At 46.4% G+C, this 22,617-nt stretch overlaps 1 protein-coding gene across 1 annotated transcript in view; it reads right to left on the bottom strand.

Moving 5' to 3' along the window:
* The window catches only part of TTYH3 (tweety family member 3), a 57,674-nt gene that overhangs the window by 13,492 nt on the left and 21,565 nt on the right, over window positions 1-22,617 (bottom strand). Inside the window, exons 2-13 of the mRNA XM_070955350.1 lie at window positions 21,518-21,687; window positions 16,987-17,098; window positions 16,028-16,248; window positions 14,421-14,516; window positions 13,766-13,838; window positions 12,841-12,916; window positions 8,406-8,461; window positions 6,400-6,492; window positions 6,191-6,283; window positions 3,455-3,591; window positions 1,670-1,846; window positions 669-744 (exon numbers count right to left, since the gene is read on the bottom strand). Coding sequence (XP_070811451.1) covers window positions 669-744; window positions 1,670-1,846; window positions 3,455-3,591; window positions 6,191-6,283; window positions 6,400-6,492; window positions 8,406-8,461; window positions 12,841-12,916; window positions 13,766-13,838; window positions 14,421-14,516; window positions 16,028-16,248; window positions 16,987-17,098; window positions 21,518-21,687 — 1,380 coding nt within the window. The remainder of the gene's footprint in view (window positions 1-668; window positions 745-1,669; window positions 1,847-3,454; window positions 3,592-6,190; window positions 6,284-6,399; window positions 6,493-8,405; window positions 8,462-12,840; window positions 12,917-13,765; window positions 13,839-14,420; window positions 14,517-16,027; window positions 16,249-16,986; window positions 17,099-21,517; window positions 21,688-22,617) is intronic.

Raw genomic sequence — 22,617 nt, 5'->3', positions numbered from 1 at the left:
CTCCTCTTGCCATCTTACCTGATTTCCAGCTGTGTCTCCCTAACCCTAATCAGAGGAAACGGAGGGGACCAGCTGTGCATGTGGTTAAATATTTTTTGGGGGGCTTATTTTAGCGCATGCGCTCAAAAACCCGATTGGGCTTATTATCCAGGGAGATCTTATTTTTGGGAAAACAGGGTAATAATAATAGAATAATAATAGAATAGAATAATAGAATTTTTGTTAGAATAGAAAATAGAATAGAATATACCTGTGTTTCCCCGAAAATAAGACCTTGTCTTATATTTTTTTGAACCCTGAAATAAGCGCTTGGCCTTATTTTCGGGGAGGTCTTATTATTTTGGGGTGCGTGGAGCAAGATGGGGCTCCTCTTGCCGTCTTACCTGATTTCCAGCTCTGCGTTTAAATATTTTTGGGGAGGGCTTATTTTCGGAGGGGGGCTTATTTTAGCACATGCGCTCAAAAGCCCGATTGGGCTTATTATCAGGGGAGGTCTTATTTTCGGGGAAACAGGATACTTAATGAGAAGAAGTGGGTGGGTGAGTGGGCTTGTCTCTTGGATGGATTTGTGAATCGGGGGGAGAAGACCCCTCCCTGCAGCTCTTTGTCGAGATCTTCAGAACAGATTTGTGGTTTTTAACCTTTCAAAAAGGAAGACCAGAACTTACAGAAGGAGGCGGAGATTCCCGGCCAATCAGTGGAGTGTTCTCGCAACGGGGGTTCTGGAAATTGGCATTCTGGGTCCTGGGAGCAAAAGAATCAGATTGGAGATGTGATGTTTATTCAAGATCTCAAGGAAGAGTCCTTGGAAAAGGTGTGGTCTCTCCTCTTGGAAACTGGGGGATTTGGGGAATTGAATTCCACATACCCGTATTTTTCAGAGTATAAGACGCTCTGGACTGTAAGATGTGCCTACCTTTTTTGGGGAGGAAAACAAAAAAAAAAAAAAAAATCTGCCTCTGCCTCCCAGCAATTTGCCTCCTTGCAGCAAATAGCCCGTTTCAATTTCAGCTTCTTCAGCACAGCCTGATTAGCACAAGCAGCTGATTGTCGGTTGGATCGGTCTCCCGAAGATCAGCTGTTTCAGGCTGCAAGGATTGCGATAGCCTATTGCCGCCTCCGCGTGCCCCATTTTTTGGGTGGGCGGCGGGTGGGCAGGGCTACATTCGGTGAATAAGACGCACCCAAATTTTCACCCTTTTTTATGGGGGGAAAAAGTGTGTTTTATATTCCGAAAAATACGGTATTTTAAGGTTGCTGAGATTGAGAAGGATTGCTTTAAACTCACCAAATAGCCACTAGTGTTCTTGTCATTCTTTCTGGAATCGGTGGGCGGTGGCAAGCACGAAATGGGTTGCTTTGATTCTGATGATCCTCACAGCAGCGAACGACCCAGAATAATTTAGATCAGGGGTGCTCAACCTTGGCAACTTTTAAGACTTGTGGATTTCAACTCCCAGAATTCCCCAGCCAGCATGAAGTCCACAGGTCTTAAAAGGTGCCAAGGTTGGGAAGCCGTGATCTAGATTGAGAGAGACACTAACATGGGGGAATCGGGGTCTTTCGATTCGGTTCACTGCTCTGTCTGCTGGATTATGGCTCAACTCCAGCTAGATGCAACTTTCTAAGGCTGGGACCTCAACGGCAAACCCCAAATGCTTCCACTCACATGTACTCCGTGACGGGGGCATTGCTGACGGTATGTGCAGCTGCCGGGATGCTGGTTTCGCTGCCGTAGCTACTCCCACAACTGTAGAGACTCGGCATATGGACTCGGTACAAGTTGTCGTGAGTTTGCCGATTGCCTTGAGCTGTAGATTCTTCCTCTCCATCGTCTTCGGTGCTCCTGGTGAAGAAGAAACGGAGAGAAAGGTCCTGACAGTGAGAACAATGAATTAGTTGTATGGCTTTGCCTTCAGAAGTTGTGGGTTGCTCCATCACTGGAGGCTTTTAAGAAGAGATTGGACAACAATTAGTCTGAAATGGTAGAGGGTTTCCTGCCTGAGCAGGGGGTCGGTCTAGAAGACCTCCAAGATCCCTTCCCGCTCTGGTATTCTGTTCATCTCAGATGCTTTCATTAAGCTGTGCTTTGACGCAGCAATATCACCAGCAATAACTAGTGATATAAATAACACTTAGATTTATATACCGCTTTACAGTGCTTTCCAGCCCTCTCTAAGCGGTTTACAGAGTCTGTCTTTTGCCCCCAACAATCTGGGTCCTCATTTTATTGGGACTTCAGAAGGATGGAAGCCTGAGTCAACCTTGACTTGGTCAGGATCGAACTCCTGACAGTAGGCAGAGTCATTCTGTTACTCTGTTAATTAATCAATGGAACGGAAGTAGCCTCCGGAAGTTGTGGGTTGCTCCACAACTGTGGAAGTTTTTAAGAAGAGATTGGACAACCGTTTTGTCTCAAATGGTAGAGGGTTTCCTGCCTGGGCAGGGGGTTGGACTAGAAGACCTCGAAGGTCCCTTCCCGCTCTGTTATTCTGTTTCTGTTATTTTGTTTTTCCTGTTATTTAAGGAACATTAAAAGAAAAAAAAAATCTGGATTCTGGACACAGGCTCATTTGCAGGCGACGCCACAAGGGGGCAGCCCACTGTTGCTGTAGAAGGCAAATTGTGAGTCAAGGATGACACATCTACCAGAAACTCCACATTTGGCAGCTGCAGAAAGTGGGGGCGTCCTCGGGGTGTCGATCCAAAGCATCAAGATGGCAGCTGCGATTGTACAAATGAAGTCTGGAGCCTTTTAAAACACACACGGACTCTTCCCTACTCCGGAGAAGGAGAGTTTTTTTAAAAAAGTTGTGGTTGCAACACAACTATCTTGGCCATTCTTAGGAGTCGCTCATTCCTCCTCAAACTTTAGCATTTCTATTCGAGTGTCCTTTTTTTTTTTTTTTTTTTTGGCAGCCTGCAGAGATCAGGAAAGGGATGCCCTAAATCAGGGGTGGGCAACTGTGGCCCTTTTACAACCTGTGGACTTCAACTCCCAGAATTCCTGAGCCAGCTTGGCTGTATCAGGAATTCTGGGAGTTGAAGTCCACAGGTTGTAAAAGGGCCACAGTTGCCCACCCCGCCCTAAATATTATCGTCCATATGGTCGGCTAGGAGAGTGGCGGTGCAGTGGCCTAGAGGTGGAGCTCTCGCCTCCCAATCAGGAGGCTGGGAGTTCGATCCTAGGTAGAGGCAGATATTTCTCTCTCTGGGCACAATGAGAATATATCTGCTGAACAAAACTCCGCACTGGCGACAGGGAAGGGCATCCGGCCATTAAAACACTCTGCTAGCTCTGTTCAATTGCCCAGGGATTATGGGGTCATTAAAAGAGGATGATGATCAGTAAATGGATTAAATCTATAAAACCAACATTCACAAGTCATTGCTAACACGGGACCCTGCCCCCCCCTCTCTCACACACACACACTTTTATTTTTTGCACACCTACCTCTTCTGCTGCCAAGTGTGCGGGACGCTACACACAATGGAGCTGAACATCAGGGCCGTCACAAAGGAGAACAGGACCAGGTAGATGAGTCCTTCTACACCGTCGTAACAGAAGCCGGTCAGAGCTTGGACATAATCCTAAAAGGAGATATAAATACATTACAGGGAGTCCTCGAATTACAACGGCTCATTGAGCGACCATTCAAAGTCACAACCGCACCATGAAAAGTGACTTGTGACCGGTTTTTCACACTTACGACCGTTGCTGCATCCCCGTGGTCATGTGATTGAAATTCGGACGCTTGGTCGCCTGGCACGTGCCCACTCCTTTTCCGGGTTTCTGGCACGCATGTGCAAACGACGATCAGCTGGCCTTCGTGTGTGCGGCAGTGCCGAAAACCAGAAGAGCTGCTCTTCCGTTTTCTGGTGTGTGCATGCGCGCCGGTCAGCTGATCGGTGCGTGCACATGACATGCGTGGCACTAACTGGAAGACTTGCTGGCCGACATGCATGCGCGCGCTGGAAACAGGAAGTTCATTTTCCGGCATGCGCATGCCCCCTGGCCTAATCCTCTTCCTGGTTCCGGCCCAGATGAGGGCGTGCGCATTCGGCACTCGGTGCCGAAAAGGTTCGCCATCAATGGTCTATCCATTTCGGCGCAATCTAATGTTTTTTTAATTACCGTATTTTTCAGAGTATAAGACGCACCTTAGTTTTTGGGGAGGAAAATAAGAAAAAAGCTGATTGGCGGGTGGATCAGCCTCCCGGAATACCCCTAATCAGCTGTTCCCAGAGGTGAATTTTAGCAACAGGTTCCTTGGTTGTGAGCTCTGTGCCTTGCTTTCTTTTTTGCTTTTTTTTCTGCCTCTGAAACTTCTGAAACTCTGTTTCAGAAAAAAACTTTTTTTCCTGCCTCTGAAAGCCTCCGAAACAGAGCTTCAGAAAAAAAAGCCTCTGAAGCTCTGTTTGGAGGCTTCTTTTCTGAAGCTTCGTTTCTGATGCTTTTTTCAGCCACTGAAACCTTTGAGAAGCTGGGTGGGGCTACATTCGGAGTATAAGACACACCCAGATTTTCACCCTTTTTTTGGGGTGTGTGTGAAAGGTGTGTCTTATACTCCGAAAAATATGCTACATCTCCTTCTCTCGGTGTTTCCTCATTTATCCAACACGGTGCAAATACAATTATTTTATTTATTTATTTTATTTATTTATTTTAAATTTATATACCGCCCTTCTCCCTGAGGACTCAGGGCGGTGTACAGCCAGAATTAAAAAACATAAAATACAAATATTAAAAAACAATTAAAATATATATAAATTTGGCCCAAAATTAAAAATACAAACCAATTAAAACATTTAAAATTTCTTCTTAAGCCAGCCCGGCTTGCTGGAAAAAGTGGGTTTTAAGGGCACAGCGGAAGGCACTAAGGTCTTGGATTCTCCTTATCTCTGGGGGCAACTGATTCCAGAGGGTAGGTGCCCCCATAGAGAAGGCCCTTCCTCTGTGGGGAATTCTTTAGCCGCCGTAAAAAACGTGCACTATTAAATGCAAATTCCCTTTGATTATATTCTTCTGGTACTATCCCTAACAAAAATACTTATTTTTGGCTTATCATCTATACTGGCTTATCATCTATATGCAGCTTTCACATATTTTTTTTCTAACCACGTATGTATTTGCAGGTTGTTAAGTCACTTCCTTCCGTGCGGGGGTAGCTTCCGAACAGCCGCTAAACCGAACAATGGTTAAGTCAAGGGCTGTCCATACACACAAAGCAGCTGTGTTGTGGTTGTGTAGCCACTTCTGGTCCCTCTGAAGGGCTTCTTCGTTTCTCCTGCAAATCTTTTGCATCGAGAGGAGCCGTTGCATGGCAACGAGGAGGTTAAAACCGCGTCTCTGATCCCATTCTTGGTTTTCCTCCCGGGCAACCTCTCCATAACAACATCAGATCTTAAGAGGACTTCTGTCAGAACAGAACATGCCCAAGGCATCCCAAACACCGACATCGTTTCCTTCAAGACTTGAAACGAAGACAGACGTGTCTTTGGAAGGCTACATGGTCCTCTTGTTTCTCAACAGCTTCCGACTCCGATTCTGCAGAGAGGCGTTCCTCTCCAAGGACGAGGAGAATGAAAAACCTAAGCTGGTTGACGGGGGAGGTTTTTTTTTGAAGGCCACCAGACTCGGTGTCGTAGGAGATTAAGGCTGACCACAGAACGGGTTTCAGTTCCTCTGTTGAATGAGGAACGTTCAGAAGAGGAGGAACCAGCTGGCGTCCTTCCATGAGGTACGTGCTGTTGTTATCGTGGTTCAAGACTTTATTTTTATTTTTTTTCATGAAAACAGAACCGTAAATGGTCTCGGTTGACCTCCTCCTGTCAACACGCTCTTCTGCACCCGTTTCTCGATGTCCTTCAAACACAGCTCTGCAGCCACCCGTGTCTACATTAGTGTTTCTCCACCTTGGTAACTGTAAGTTTGGTGGACTTTAACTCTAGCTTGGCTGGCTGGGGAATTCTGGGAGTTGAAATCCACCCATCGTAAAAGTTGATGGGTGGAAGTTGGGAGTTGACGTCCACCCATCGTAAAAGTCGATGGGTGGAAGTTGGGAGTTGAAGTCCACCCATCGTAAAAGTTGATGGGTGGAAGTTGGGAGTTGACGTCTACCCATCGTAAAAGTCGTTGAGGTTGAGCAAGACCTCAACCTGACGTTCGCCATCTTTCCAACAGACTCACCAAATGAAGACTCCGACAGTCAACCAAAGCGGTTAAATGTTGCAGGTTGACCTCCGTGGAGTTCAGCACTTCTTGGATTCGAATCAGGTGCTCCTGTGGAGTTTGAGAGGACAGGAAGAAGTTTAGCAATCACCGGCTGGTTTTTTGGTGACGGAAAGAAAAATGAAATGTGGAACGCCATCCCTTTCGAAGGCTGGATCCAGCGTTACCTTAGAGGTAGGATATTCCTTAACAGCCAACTTCAACAGCTCCAGGACGTCATCCTGCATTTCTACCAGAGCTTTGTGGCTCCCTGACAGCTTCTGTTCAACACAGAAAATATCATTTCAGTCTTTCAAGTCAAGTCCGGCTAGTCTGTGTAATCCTTGGTGCTCGGTGAACGTGCTGGCTTTCTTGCAGATGTTTCATGACCCAACAAGGTAACATCATCAGGGCTAGAACTTCACCCCTACTCCCTTCTAGCCCTGATGGTGTTACCTAGTTGGGTCATGAAACGTCTGCAAGAAAACCACCAAGCTCGGAGAACACCAAGGACCCCACAGTTCCTCCTCCTCCACTTCTCCTTTTCCTTTTCCTCCTCCCCCTTTCTCTTCCTCTTCTCTTCCTCTTCTCCATCCACAAACCTACTCCTTTCTAGCACTGATGATGTTCCCTAGTTGGGTCATGGAACGTCTGCAAGAAAACCACCAAGCTCAGAGAAGCACCAAAGCATGTCAACCTTGAGCTTCAAACATTCCCTCCTACTGGTTCCAGTTAGCCTGGACACACGCACTGGGTGCGTTTTAATGGCTGTTCTCCTAAAATTCTCAAAACATCAGCTACCGCGTATTATTGACTATTCAAGAAAACATCTGAGTTTTGCAAGTTAAACCCATGAGACCCAAAATACAGGCAGGAGAACACGGGTTCAAAATTCTCCTTTGATAACGAAGCACGAACCAGTCCCTCAAACCCACCTCTAGGGATGGCAACCCAGCCAAGCATCCGTCCTAGAATGGAAGCTCTAATCAATCTTTAGACATTGTTTTTATTCTTCCTGTTTACCTCCCTCTTAGATCTTTCGTTCAACAAGGAGATTGGGAGGGTTTTGAGAAGAGCAAAAGACGTTTTTTTTTTTATGGTGTCCTGCCAAGGAAGACAGCTGCGTGACCACCTCAAAAGCTTCAACTTAATTAGCAGGCGCCCCCACCCCTCCCTTGCCTCTCCTTTTATCTCATCATACTAGTATGGCATTTCTTTTGACAGCCAACCCTTCTGTTACCCATCGCTTTCATTCCAGCTGGCAGGATATTCCTTTTGATAAGATTAAGAAAACCTGCTCTGGCATTTAGGAGAACGTGGGCTTCTGCGAAGACTTCTGGTGATGAGAAGCCGTGGTGGCACGGTGGTTAGAATGCAGAATGGCAGGCTAATTCTGCTGACTGCCAGCAGCTCGATCCTGACGGGCTCACGGTCGACTCAGCCTTCCCTCCTTCCGAGGTCGGTAAAATGGGGACCCAGATTGTTGGGGGCAAGAGGTTGACTCTGTAAACAGCTTCACGGTGCTTTACAGCCTTCTCTAGTGGAATATAAGTCTAGGTGCTATTGCTAAGTAGGAAGGGAAGGAGGGAGGGAGGCAGGAAGGAAAGAAGAAGAAAGAAAGGGAGGAAGAAGGGAGTGAGGGAGGCAGGCAGGCAGGAAGGAAGGAGGGAGGAAGGAAGGGAGGAAGAAGGGAGGCAGGCAGGCAGGAAGGAAGGAGGGAGGAAGGGAGGTAGAAGGGAGGGAGTAAGAAGGGAGGGAGGGAGGCAGGCAGAGTTCATTGTATGTTTTAGCCTCCAGTCCCCTAATCATCCTGGTTGCTCTTATCTTCACTCTTTCTAGAGTCTCCACATCTTTTTTATATCATGGTGACAAAAATTGAATGCAGTATTCTAAGCGGGTAACTTGAAGACACTCAAGTGTCCTTCAGGTGCTTTGGAGAAGAGATTGACTCCCTCTTCTTTGGGGCAGCCCCTGAGATATTGGAAGACTGGTCTCATGTCTCCCCTAGTCCTTCTTTTCATTAAACTAGACATACCCAGTTCCTGCAACCGTTCTTCCTATGTTTTACCCTCCAGTCCCCTAATCCTCTTTGTTGCTCTTCTCTGCACTCTTTCCAAAGTCTCCACATCTTTTTCATATCGTGGTGACCAAAATTGGATGCAATATTGCAAGCGTGCAACTTGAAAACACTCACCTGCTGGAATGGATTAGGGTAGCCAACACCACAGACCAGGTAATAGTTCAAAGTATCTATCAAAAAGATCAACAGAGAATCATCAATCGAGGCTTGTAGGTAACCTGGTTACATTATGTTACTCTTGAAGAAGCAAATGAGTTTTGTTAGGGGCAACTTGCAATGGAGTACGTTAGAAAACTGCATTTCAAACATTTCCCACCAGGGGTGCTATTCAACAGGTTCTAACAGGTTCTGGAGAACCGGTAGTGGAAATTTTGAGTAGTTCGGAGAATCGGCAAATACCACCTCTGGCTGGACCCAGAGTGGGGTGGAAATGGAGGTTTTGCAGTATCCTTCTCCCAGGAGTGGGGAGGGAATGGGGATTTTGCAGTATCCTTCCCTTGCCATGCCCACCAAGCCACGCCCACTAAGCCACACCATGCCCATCAAGCCACGCCCACAGAACCGGTAGTAAAAAAAATTTGAATTCCACCACTGTTTCCCACGTATTTTACCAGGAAACATGGATAAGACAGGCACGAAAAATCAGCACCCTCCTAATCATAACAACGCGCTCCGAATCCGTTGGCGATGCCCATTTTGCTCTCTTGAGAAGTGCAAAGAGCCATGATCAATGTGCCAAAATAATGAGTCCTGTTTTGGCTCCCTCTGGAGATTTTCCCATCTCCCTTCATCTGATAATGCTAAAGCATGGGGCCGATGGACTCTTTGAATTATATTTCCACCAACTGTGTTTTTTCTTCCTTTCTCTTAGAGAGAGAACTTGGGGTGTTCTAAGGAAGAGCGGCTTCATTATGAAAACCTGGGCAGGCTGCAGTTTCTTGGGAATTTAGCCTCATGCACGTAGAGCGATCTCGTCTGATAAAAATAGAAGCTTGTGAGAAAAGGAAGTCACTTCCTTTCTCCTTTCCTTCTCCTTCTTCCCCTTCTTCTTCTCCTCCACCACCTCCTTCTCCACCACTCCTCCTCCTTTTCCTCCACCACCTCCTTCTCCCTTTCCATCTCCTCCTTCTCTACCACTCTTCCTCCTTCTCCTCCACCCCTTCTCCCTCTCCTCCTGCCTCTCCTCCTGCCTCTCCTTCTCCCTTTCCATCTCCTCCTTCTCCTCCACCCCCTTTTCCCTCTCCTCCTCTTCCTTCTCCGCCACTCTTCCTCCTTCTCCTCCACCACTTCCTTCTCCCTCTCCTTCTCCCTCTCCTTCTCCCTTTCCTCCTGCCTCTCCTTCTCCCTTTCCATCTCCTCCTTCTCTACCACTCTTCCTCCTTCTCCTCCACCACTTCCTTCTCCCTCTCCTTCTCCCTCTCCTTCTCCCTTTCCTCCTGCCTCTCCTTCTCCCTTTCCATCTCCTCCTTCTCTACCACTCTTCCTCCTTCTCCTCCACCCCTCCTTCTCCATCTCCTTCTCCCTTTCCTCCTGCCTCTCCTTCTCCCTTTCCATCTCCTCCTTCTCCTCCACCCCCTCCTTTTCCCTCTCCTCCTCCTTCTCCACCGCTCCTCCTCCTTCTCCTCCACACCTCCTTCTCCCTTTCCTCCTGCCTCTCCTTCTCCCTTTCCATCTCCTCCTTCTCCACCACTCTTCCTCCTTCTCCTCCACCCCCTCCTTCTCCCTCTCCTCCTCCTTTTCTACCACTCCTCCTGCTTCTCCTTCTCCCTTCCCCCCTCCTCCTCCATCATTCCTTTTCTTTCTCCCTCCCCTTCTTCTCCTCTTCCTCCATCATTCCTTCTCTTTTAGAGAAGACAGAAATATCTGAACAAGAATGACCCATGTCTGAGTAGGCGCTTTTTCTTTTCTTTTCTTTTTTCTGCAGCTAAAAAGACACTAAAATATGGTTTCCAAGCTCGGGCAACTTTAAGACCTGTGGACTTCAGCTCCCAGAATCCCCCAAGCAAAAAAAAAAGTGGGGGGGAGTTGAGGTCGACAGGTCTTCCCCAGAATTCCCCAGCTATTTTGGGAGTTGGAAGTCCACAGGTCTTAAAGTTGCCAAGCTTGGATACCCCTGTAGTAAAGCATGAGGAACTAAAACAACATGAGCATTAATTTCAAGGCTCCATCCCTTCTGCTCGTGAGAAAGAAAGAAAGAAAGAAAGAAAGAAAGAAAGAAAGAAAGAAAGAAAGAAAGAAAGAAAGAAAGAAAGAAGGAAGGAAGGAAGGAAGGAAGGAAGGAAAGAAAGAAAGAAAGAAAGAAAGAAAGAAAGAAAGAAAGAAAGAAAGAAAGAAAGAAAGAAAGAAAGAACCTCCAAACCACAGGCCTGGAAGTTGGCCAAAACTCGTGGTTCGCATTAGATCCTTCCTTTTTCTCTTTTGTTGGCTTTGCAAAGTCTGCATCCGCGTGATTTCTGTGAAAGAGGCTTGGAAATAGTAGAGCCAGGGTTGGCTGAAGCTCAAAACGCCCCGATAAGATACCGACAGCTCGTTGTGTTGGGGGAACTGAAAGAGTTGTTTCATGCTTCCTCCCCCCGAATTCTAAAACTCAGAACTTGGCCAACAAGAGGTAGAAGTACGAAGCGCATACGTTTGCACAAAACTTGCAAATTACTTTAGTTTTCGGGCAAAATTTTCATGCAAACTTTGATTAACCTTGATATCTAAGAGCCTTGATAGTACAGTGGTCTAAGCACCCTGTTATTAACACAGCTGCCTGCAATTACTTGCTGGTTCGAATCTCGCCAAGGCTCAAGGTTGACTCAGCCTTCCATCCTTTCTAAGGTGGGTAAAATGAGGACCCGGTTTGTGGGGGCAATAAGCTGACTTTGTATAAATATACAAAAGGATGAAGGCTATTGCTTAACGCATTGTAAGCCGCCCTGAGTCTCCGGAGAAGGGCGGCATATAAATCAAAATTTTAAAAAAAAAAAATTAAAAAACCTATGATTAAGCCTCCAAACGTATTTCTGGATACCGCTGGTTCTCAACTTACGACCAACTCATACAGTAATGGTTTTGAAGTGAATACGGCATTGCAAAAAGGGACTTAGGACCAGTCCTCACACTTACAACTGTTGGGGTCATATAACCAGTGTCAGGAGCTTGGCAATCGCCACATATTGATGCTGTTTGCAGCGTCCTGAGATCGTCTGATCGCCGCTTATGATCTTCCCAGCCGGCCTCTGACATGCAAAGTCAAGGGTGAAAGCCGGATTCCCTGAACAACCGAGTGATTCACAGAACGACTCTTAACGACCATGGCAAAAAGATTGTAAAATCGGTGCGGCTGTTAGCAAACGGAAATTCTGGTTTCGATTGTGTCCATTAAGTCGAGAGCTACCTGTAATTTCTGCTTTCACCTTTCCGTTTCCAACCATTTCAAAGGCAGAGAACAAATGAATGTACCCCAAGGCCACAGATCCACCCCTACCGCCTGAAATCCTTGGTCAGATGCAGATTAACAGAGTTGGAAGGGATCTTGGGGGTCATCTAGTCTGACCCCCCACCCAAGCAGGAGACCCTACACCATTTCTGACAGATGGCAGTCCAGTCTCTTCTTGAAAGCCTCCAGTGTTGAAGCTCCCACAACTTCCAAAAGCAACTTCTGTTCCATGGATTGATTGTTCTCACTGTCAGAAAATTCCTCCTTATTTCCAGGTTGAATCTCTCCTTGATCAGTTTCCATCCATTGTTCCTTGTCTGCCCTTCGGGTGCTTTGGAAAATAGCTTGACCCCCTTCCTCCTCTCTGTGGCAGCCCCTCAAATATTGGAAGATGGCTATCCTGTCTCCCCTGGTCCTTCTCTTCTCTAGACTAGCCATGCCCAGTTCCTGCAACCATTCATCATTCATCATGGTCTTTTGCAAATTCTCTTTCTGGACCATAGCATTGCTCTCTTTCTTCACCTAATCCTCTATTTTTTGACTACCGTATTTTTCGGAGTATAAGACGCTCTGGACTATAAGACGCACTTACCTTTTTTGGTGAGGAAAACAAGAAAAAGAAATCTGCCTCTGCCTCCAAGCAATTTTGCCTCGTTGCAGCAAACAGCAAACAGCCTGCTTTACTTTCATTTTCGTTTTCAGCATAGCTTGATTAGCACAAGGTAAAAAAAAAAAAATCTGCTCCCAACAATTTACCTCCTTGCAGCAAGCAGCAGAGGCCGCCGCAAAACAGCTGAGAACAAAACAGCTGAGAGTCGGGAGGCCGATCCAATCAACTTGTGCTAATTAGGCTGTGCTGAAGCTGAAAGGGGCTGTTTCTTCTTGCTGCCTGCTGCAAGGAGGTAAATTGCTGGGAGGCAGAGGTCAAAGGGTGGGGGCCAGTGGGTGGGCAGGACTACATTCGGTGTATAAGATGCACCTAAATTTTCATCCCCTTTTAGGGGGGAAAAAGGTGCGTTTTATACTCCGAAAAATACGGGTATGTACAAATCACCCTCCAATGTCTGCCTTAAAATCCCAAAGCCGCCCACTTCTTAGGACTTGTTCTCAGCAACAACTTATTACCTGCATTCAGCACTCTGTAAGCTTCCACTGTCCTGGACACGTAAGCATCAGGGTTAATGCAAAAGTCGCTGGAACCCTAAAAGGAGCAAAGAACACCCGAGGTAACTCACCCAAGTCCCATTCCAGGACACGCGCCCTGCAAAACGCTCTGGCGTTTTTCCACATGGAAAAAAAGAGCAAACGCGTTTTAGGAAGGAGAAATTGAAACCACGCCTGTGAACCTCTGGGGAGGTTGTGAAGAAAAGCGAAGCGAGCTGGGCAAAATGGCACGCAGGATTTTGGGCAGGGCGGAAAACCCCGTAGTCCCTATTCTCCATCATCCCCAAATCTGAAAACTTGCCCTACAGATAGAAAAGTCAGCCTGGCGGGCCAGAATTGTTGTGGCTCTTTCACCCCTCTGCTGCGGCTCCCTGTCACTCAAAATATGCGTCACAACTGCCAATGTGCAGCAGGTGATTTATTGAGCTTTTCAATCCCCTGTAGGCTATAACCATGGATAAATCCAAGAAAAGAAAAGTTTCAGAAGAAAACAGAACGTTTAATTCAACTACATAGGCTAGTTTTGTGGCCGCTGAAGAAATAGTCAGACATGGGAAGGGTTTTGTGGCTCCCGGTGTTTTCTTTGCTGTGGGAAACGGGTCCAAATGGCTCTTTGAGTGTTTAAGGTTGCAGACTCCTGCCCTAGGCCATTGTTGGCTTAATGGGGCTTTACTAAGGGAATACACAAGTGAATGGCTTTACCCAACAGACTAAGCCACGAATCGTGGCTTATACTGGTAAGTGAACCAGATCAAAGCCTCTTTTGTACAGTTAACGTGGAGACAACTAGTGCTAGTAAGCTCATTCTTTGGCTGAGCATCTACCAGCAAAGGGGGTGCCAGTGAAGAGAGCGATTCTTTTTCCCTGGTGAAACTAAAATACTCACCACAGCCACCGCCAGTTCAAGCCCCAGGGACCCCCAGCTCACAGTTAGGGCCAGCACCCCGAGAAGACACACACTGCAGGAGGAAAAGAAACAGAGTCAAACTGCCAGACACGTTGGCTCCAGTTCTGATGGCTTAATCTTCCCTGTAGATTCTAATTCGGAGTTCAAACAGAATGGAAAAAAAGAGGAACCACTGGCAATGGCGGCATCTGGCAGTTTAAAGGCAAAAGCGACTCCCTGCATTCTTCAGGCAACACTCCTATCAGCACCAGAAACACAAACTAAGTTATCTGGCAGAAGTTGTGAGAATCCCAGTCCACAAGTCTTAAAAGTTGCCAGGTTTGGAGATCCCAGCTTCAAATGATCAGTGTCCAAGGAACTATGACAATCTTATGACATCTATAAACTCGGCCATATTTAATAAATAAAGTCTAATTACTTTAGCCTACAGGCCCCCCTCTCTATCAAAACAAGAGCAGGAAGTTTGCAAAGATTACATCATTTAAATATCTGGCAGTGCACACTGGAAAGTATCATGGCATTCAATGATCTTCCTGCATTTCTTCTCAAGAACCTTCACAAATAAAGACCATCATCCAGTACCATGGAAGAATAACTGATTTTAAGGATCTTCAAGTTTTTGTTCCTGACTTACCCAATGAGAATGGCCTTGGAGTTTCTGATGAGTCCAAATAGCACCAGCAAACATATCACGACATGGAACATCAGCAGGCCCAGGTAGCCCAACCACCTATGGTGAAACCCAATATATAGATGGTTAAGACATTTATTTATTTATTTATTTATTTATTTAATTAAATTTTTATACCGCCCTTCTCCAAAATAGGACTCAGGGCGGTGCACAGCCAAGGTAAAAACAAGACATATATACAAACATGGTGAATCTAAAAAAAACTATTTAAAATAATTAAATGTTTTGGCCGAATTAAAACCATTTCCAATTTAAAATCAATTTAAAATTAAAAAATTTGGTCAAGCCAGCCCAGCTTGTTGGAATAAATAGGTTTTTAGGGCCCGACGAAAAATAAAGCCGTATGTAAAAAAAGTTATAGGCAAGGATTGGAGCAGTTGTAGGACCATGGCTTTCAGGAGTCGATATAATTATCTTTGGGTTTGGAGAAGTCAACGGCGTTACGCTGGTCCAAAGACTTGATATGCTTCTGAACCGCCTGTTTTAGCATCAGGCAATTCAGATCTTAATGATGGTTTTGGATCAATGTTCCCAAAATTTCCATCCATAAAAGGTAAGGGTTCCCCTCGCACATATGTGCTAGTCGTTCCCAACTCTAGGGGGCGGTGCTCCTCTCCGTTTCAAAGCTGAAGAGCCAGCCGAAGACGTCTCCGTGGTCATGTGGCCGGCATGACTCAACGCCAAAGGCGCATGGAACGCTGTTCCCTTCCCACCAAAGGTGGTCCCTATTTTTCTACTTGCATTTTTTTACGTGCTTTCGAACTGCTAGGTTGGCAGAAGCTGGGACAAGTCACGGGAGCTCACCCCATTACGCGGCGCTAGGGATTCGAACCGCTGAGCTGCCGACCTTTCGATCGACAAGCTCAGCGTCTTAGCCACTGAGCCACCGCGTTCCTTCCATGGGGAAAAAGAAAACAAACCATCTTGGTCTGTAGGTTACATAAGAAGCCGCCTGTTTTATGGGTCACAATGTCAACCGTCCCGTTGGCATTCATAGCAAAAGAAACTCCTGGGACATTTTTTTTATTACCAAGAGTAGTAAAACTTTACGGACAGATCCATTCAGGCACAGAAGAAGCAAAGCCAACTCTGAGGTTTTCGTGTCGAGCCCAGTATAATGAAACTCCTTTTCTTCCCCCCCAGAGCCACCCTGTCCACCAATCGAGGTTAAGCATTTTATTTTGGGAAAGCGGTCTGCACCTTTTGAAAAATCTTCAGATCGTGACCTTGGGATTGCCGAGATTTTCTCAGGCTACCAACAGCTCACGTAGATTCCTTCCCTTCCTCCCGCTTCCCACACATCCCAATCATACCCTTCCCCCCTCCCTTAGCTTTTTTGTCAAGCTGTGAGCAGAAAGAGGCGTCTTGCAAGTCACCCTTCACACACACAGACACACACACATTCACACATACGTCATACGTTCACACAGGTCGCACAGTTAGACCAAAGTGACTCCATCAGTGCCGTGACATCCTCATTTGTCCACCATCTTCGTGGACCATCACCCGCAGATCGAGATGAAATAAAAACAGGGTTACATGCTACTCACCTATACCAGTCGTACAGGTCGATACGAATGGCCAGCTCTTCTAATGAAACCTGGTGGTTCTTCCAGAAGGGGATCTCTGTGCTTTCTCTTACCAGGTCATCCAAAAGTCCCTGGATCTTCTGAACCATGTGCAGATACTGAGTCTGCTTACTGAATATTACCTCCAGGTCTCCTAAATTGGGCTTGGCCGTTTTGTTTAGGGCAATGGCTGTGTCGTAAACCTGGAGGCGCAGACAGATCTGGGTTGAGTTAGCATTCTTTGAAGGACAACGAGAAAGCTGAAGATGAGCTTCAAGAGAAGATAGCTTCAAGGCAACAGCACATTCAATAGGTTTACTCGGCTTGTTCAATGTGCCACAGGTGGCACACGTAACCCATCCGCAGCTGAGTTCCAGGCCTTATGGGCCCACCAGAAGTAGGGGAAAAGGCTGTTTCCTGCCCACAGAGGACCTCGGGGGTGAGTGGGGAAGGCCCGTTTTTCTCTCTCCCCAACCTCCAGAGCGTTTCTAGAAGTCTGGGGAGGGCGAAAACGGCCCGTTTGCCAACTTCTGGTGGGACCGGAAGTCTTGTTTTTTGCTGTCCCCAACCTCCAGAGCCTTTCTAGGAGTCTGGGGAGGGCAAAAACGGCCCATTTGCCAACTTCCGGTGGGACCAGAAGTCTTGTTTTTTGCTGTCCTCAACCTCCAGAGCCTTTCTAGGAGTCTGGGGAGGGCAAAAAACGGCCTCTCCCTCGCCCGGAGGCCCTCTGGAGGCCAGAAACGGCCCATTTGCCAACTGACCGGAAGTTGGCAAACGTGCCGTTACTGAAAAAAGCCAACCCTTCCTTCTCTTCATCTTCCTTCTGCTAATAGCTGTTGAGAACTAGTTGAAGGGCAGACCCACAAGTGAATGAGACTCCGAGGACAGCGGTTTATCACATCTGGACCTGTCCCTCTCTTCCTCGGGGACAGCTAACTCACCCGGTCTTGAACACCGGCCACCGTGCGATTGGCATGCCGTAGGGAATATGTTACTCGATGGATGCCGTCGCTGGTCTCCCCGTTTCCGTAGAAGCCCACCGCGATGCCAGCGCTGCAAAGAGACAGAAGACCACAAGGAGATCATCTCCATCTACGCCCATTGAATTAGCTGGCTTCAGACTTACGACGGGGTGATTGGCTTAACAACTGTGGTGACCCACTTAACGGGGCGTGAAAACAGGCGTAAAATCAAGTCCGGTCGTGTGGGGATTCAACTTATAACTGCAGTGCCTTACGACCAACATTCCAGGCTCAATTCTGGCCATAAATTGAGGACTACAGTGTATACGTTGGTTAAGGCGCCAGATTGGAAACCGGGAGACTGTGAGTTCTAGTTCCATTTTAGTCATGAAAGCCAGCTGGGTAGTCTTGGGTCAGTTTCTCTCTCGCAGCCCAGCCCACCTCACAGGGTTGTTGTTGTAGGGAGAAAGGAGGAGGAAGAAGATGCGTTGGATCTGTTCGCCGCTTTGTCATGATAGAGGCGGCATACGAATAATATAAATAACAACAATGCAGGTGTAGTTCTCGACATACGGCCACAATGGAGCCCAATGTTTCCGTCGCTAAGCGAGACACTTGTTAAGTAGAATTTTGCGACCTTTCTTGCCACAGTTGTTAAGCGAATCACAGCGGTCGATCAAGTCAGCAGCACGGTTGTTCGGTTGTTAAGTGAAACTGGCTTCCCCGTCGTCGGAAGGTCCCCAAAAGGGGATGACGTGACCTTGCGACACAGTGACGGTCGTTAAGTACAAAGGAATATAAAACCCTTCCGTTCCCCACCATCCAGTCAAGAGCTGAAGAAGCTTCTCGGATGAGAAGCGAAACGTCTTCGAAGAAGGAAAAAAACCCAGAAAGTCCAAACAAAAAAAAAAAAAAACACAGCATCAGGACATCCTTGAGACACAATCCAAGAAGAAAAGAGGGGGAAACGCCTGACAACAGAGCGTTAAATATAGTCTTCTCCAGGCCTGAAAGAGTTAAAAAAAAAAACGCACACTTCCTCTCCTTCTGCTTCTCGCTATCCGACTGGAAGAGCTGTGACAAAAATATGTTTCTGATGATTAATTCCTTATATACCCACAAGCTAAAAATATCAGCCTCGGAGATGTTCTGGGTTATATTAAGTCTCCAACTAGCAATGGGGGGCTCTCGGGTACCAAAGAGAGGGGCGGGAGCGGACAGGAATGGCCGGGCAGGGAGTTGAGGATTAAGGGAGCCCCTTCCTTTTCCAACGATGCTCAATAATAATAATAATAATAATAATAATAATAATAATAATAATAATAATAATAATAATAAATCCAGCATGGTTATCTTGTTTGCTGTGTATACTGTCAAGTTTGTGTATAATAATTATATAATAATAATAATTAATTATTATTATTATAATCAGGAGATGCCAAAGTCGAAGAAAAAGAACTGGAAAAAAATCACAAAATATCGCGACCTGGCCATCGAAACTACACGGCTATGGATGAAACATGTGACAGTGATACCCATTGTCATCGGGGCACTTGGTACCATGTCCAAGAATTTTATAACATACATCAGCAAATTGCAGCTTCCTGCAATAACACCAGCGGAACTGCAAAAAACTGCGCTACTTGGAACATCGTACATCTTAAGAAGGTACTTGGTTGATACCTGTTCTGCCCCAGCTCCGGATCCCAAGGAGTTATGACACACACAAAGCTCCACAAACTCCATTTAATACAAACAGACTCCTTTCAAAATGCAGGCTTTCGGTGCAAATGTCCTTATCAGCCTGCTATGAATTATAGAGAATAAACAAAGTCTGACAAGAGTTGGCAACCAGCCCAGAAACCACGATGTAACCAGAAACTCACTCTCAAAATGCTCTGCGTAGTAATTAAATGTTGTTTCCAGCAGCGTGTGCTATCTGTGAGCAAACTTAAACAGGCTAAGGGAGTGGCCAATTTACCCCAAGCCTTACTCTCGAGGAGACCTCCTCCTGAGTAGCCACTCCTGCCTTTTGGCAGCCCTGCGTGCTCGAGCATTGAGAAGAGGCTCCTCCACTTCACTCTCTTCACTTGAAGGAGCCTCTGGAGGGTCTGAAGGCCCTGACTGAGTCTCTGCCTCCGGCACCACATCCTCTTCAGCCTCCTCGCTGTCTGACTTGAGAGCCAGCTGCACAGGCTGCTGGCGCGACACCACACCATCCTCCTCCTCGTCGGGATCAGCCACAATCCGTGCAGGCCGCTGGCAGGCCACAACAATATCTAGGACGCTGGCAGCAACCCGTATCAACCATTAGCACGAGTCCATGGTATTGGTGATGCATTTTTGAATGTTCAGTTGACTGAGTTTCATGTTTAATGAATAAAGTTAATAATAATAATGCGTCTTTAATTAAGAGGCGTTTCACAAGCTGAGTCCTTTGCGTGCAGCCCACACTTTAAAATTCCTCTTGAGGCCCGAGCTAATTTTCACATTTCTTTACCACCTTATTCTTCCGACGCCAGGAGAAGGTGCTATTGGGGGGGGGGAAGGGCGAGATGGAAAAGCCTCTCTTTTCCACATCCAACATGCTGGCGCCCCAAAGATACAGACCGAAGTCTACACTTCGAATCAACCCCACCTCCCCGTCTCGTGGTGTCTGCTTCCTGCCCTCTTCTTCCCCTGTTCTTCTTAAGTTCTGCTGTCCCCTACTATTTCCGGAGAGCTGGAAAAAAAATGTCAAAATCTAGCAAGAACATGCTGACGCATTGCAAAGGGCAAGCATTGCAAAGGGCAAGCATTTCCTTCTCCCCTGGTTAGCCCCATGAGTTCAAACTCAAGTTAACGAAGTTGATGCAAATTTGTACCAATAACGGAGAATATTTGGGGCTCAGGGCTGAAAATGAAGGGTTTTAGCGCTCTCTGAGCTTGGTGCATCTTCTTCCAGATGTTTCGTTACCCAGCCAGGTAACATCATCAGTGCTAGAAGGCAGGGGGGGGGGGGTTGTGAGGAAGAGGAAGAGGAGGAGGAATAGAAGGATTGTGGGGTTCCTTGGTGTTCTCTGAGCTTGCTGGTCCTGCCTTCTGGTGTTTTGGAAAATAAGAGCCCCTCAAATACTGAAATACTGCTATCATGTTCAATCAAATTCTCCCTCTGGATATTTGTAGTGCAGCCAAGGAGATCTTAACTATCTCCACTTGATTATCATTGGATAGATTTATATCAGAGGAGGAGGAGGAGGAGGAATAGAAGGATTTTGGGGTCCTTTGGTGCTCTGAGCTTACTTGTCTTCTTCCAGATGTTTCGTTACCCAGCCAGGTAACATCATCAGTGCTAGAAGGAAGAGGGTTTTGTGGAGAGGAGGAGGAGGAGGAGGAGGAGGAGTGGGAGGAAGAGGAGGAGGAATAGAAGGATTATGGGGACCTTGGTGCTCTCTGAGCTTGCAGACTAGGTAACATCATCAGTGCTAGAAGGGAGTGAGATTGGAGGAGGAGGAGGAGGAGGAGAGGGAGGAGTGGGAGGAAGAGGAGGAAGAATAGAAGGATTGCGGGGTCCTCGGTACTCTCTGAGCTTGGCTATTTTTCTTGCAGTTGTTTCATTACCCAACCAGATAACATCATCAGTGCTAGTTAGGAGAGTAACTAGGGTTTTTTTCTTTTTACAGATGTTTCATTGGGTAATGAAATATCTGCAAGAAAACAACCAAACTCAGAAACCAACAAGGACCGACCCCTCATGAGGTCATGTTTGGCATTTGCAAGGGCCAACTCAACACAGAACAAAGTTGACGCATGATCCTTTGAGTTCCGATGTGGAGAGAAGCCTTGTGAAGTTGGAAAAAGGCACAGCTACTTTCAAAGGACAGCAGGAAGCGGCTACGGTAATGCTCCTGCATATTTTGAAGTCCAGTTTCGGAAGTGAATTTGAAGCATTGCATGACTCTGATATAAATCTATCCAACAATAATCAAGTGGAGATGGTTAAGACCTCCTTGGCTGCACTACAAATATCCAGAGGGAGAATTTGATGGAAGATGATAGCGGTATTTCAGTATTTGAGGAGTTGCCACAAAGAAGAGGGAGTCAAGCTATCCTCCAAAGCACCAGAGGGCAGGACAAGAAGCAATGGATGGAAGCTAACCAAGGAGAGAAGCAACCTGGAATTAAGGAGAAATGTCCTAACAGTGAGGACAATTAACCAGTGGAACAGAAGGTGCTTCCAGAAGTTGTGGGTGCTTCATCACTGGAGGTTTTCAAGAAGAGACTGGACAACCACTTCTCTGAAATGGTATAGAGTCTCATGCTTAAGCAGTGGGCTGGACTAGAAGACCTCCAAGGCCCCTTCCAACTCTTGTTATTCTGTAGACATCCTAGAATTTGTTTCCTAAATGGAGCAAGTTGCGGTTCTGGAATTCCTCAGATCCCAAGAGATGGGTTACATGGGCGGGGCCTTGCTCCTTGTAGGAAATACAACTTCATCCTGGTGGAACTCTTCAGATGGGGCAAAACTCACCTGCATACTAGAGTTGCAATGATGACGCACCACGCCGTACAGCAACAATCCGCATTCAGCTGTTCTTCACTCTTCCGATGGTGACAACACAACCAGAAGGAGTAAAAGAGGAGGAACAGGAGATCCAGAGCCAGGCACATCAAAGAGACCGCTCCCAACAGCAACAAGGCCTGAAGAGTTAACGACAAATCGAGTTAAGCAACAGGAGCTTACACAATGCCAGCTGGACAATGATTGATAGCAGTTCTGAACAATGAATGACTAGGGGAGACCTTGCTGATAATGTAGGAAGTCTGTGTCTAGATATAATCTCATTAAACCAGTTAGCAATGCTCAAACTCCTTCCGTTAATGCTCAGAAGAAGATTATTTTAGGTTACATATGTATTCCTATTCAGGGTCATCCATGGGAAGGGGCTTCAAGAAGAGAAAAGCAAGAAAGATGATCAGAGGATTGGAGGCTAAAACATACGAAGAACGGTTGCTGGAATTGGGTAGATCTAGTTTAATGAAAAGAAGGACCAGGGGAGACATGAGAGCAGTCTCACAATATCTCAGGGGCTGCCCCAAAGAAGAGGGAGTCAAGCTATTCTCCAAAGCCCCTGAGGGTAGAACAAGAAGCAATGGGTGGAAACTAATCAAGGAGAGAAGCAACTTAGAACTAAGGAGAAATTTATTGACAGTGAAAACAATTGATCAGTGGAAGACTTGCCTCCAGAAGTTGTGAATGCTCCAACTCTGGAAGTTTTTAAGAAGATGTTGGATAACCATTTGTCTGAAGTGGTATAGGGCTTCCTGCCTAGGCAGGGGGTTGGACTAGAAGACCTTCAAAGTCCCTTCCAACCCTGTTATTATGTTAAACTGTTAAATTATGTAATGTTGATTTTTTAAAAAAACAGGGATCACATCTGCAGCATCTGCAGCACCTGTACAAAAGGGGCACTTGTATACTCGTGGAATATTCCTTAGATGGTAGGTGAGAGCGTATGTTGTAGACCCAGAAAGCAAGCAGAAAAATCAGACTTGACAGCAAAATTCAAATATTAACTCCTCGGTTCTAAGACTTTGACAAGAATGATACATCTCTGCAAATGGTTAGCC

Source organism: Pituophis catenifer, unplaced genomic scaffold, assembly GCF_029215685.1.
Source record: "Pituophis catenifer annectens isolate HBS135680 unplaced genomic scaffold, rPitCat1.0.hap2 SCAF_16, whole genome shotgun sequence".
In the NCBI taxonomy this organism is placed as follows: Eukaryota; Metazoa; Chordata; class Lepidosauria; order Squamata; family Colubridae; genus Pituophis; species Pituophis catenifer.
Note: the sequence above shows the minus strand (reverse complement) of the source record. Positions and strands in the feature narration are given on the sequence as shown.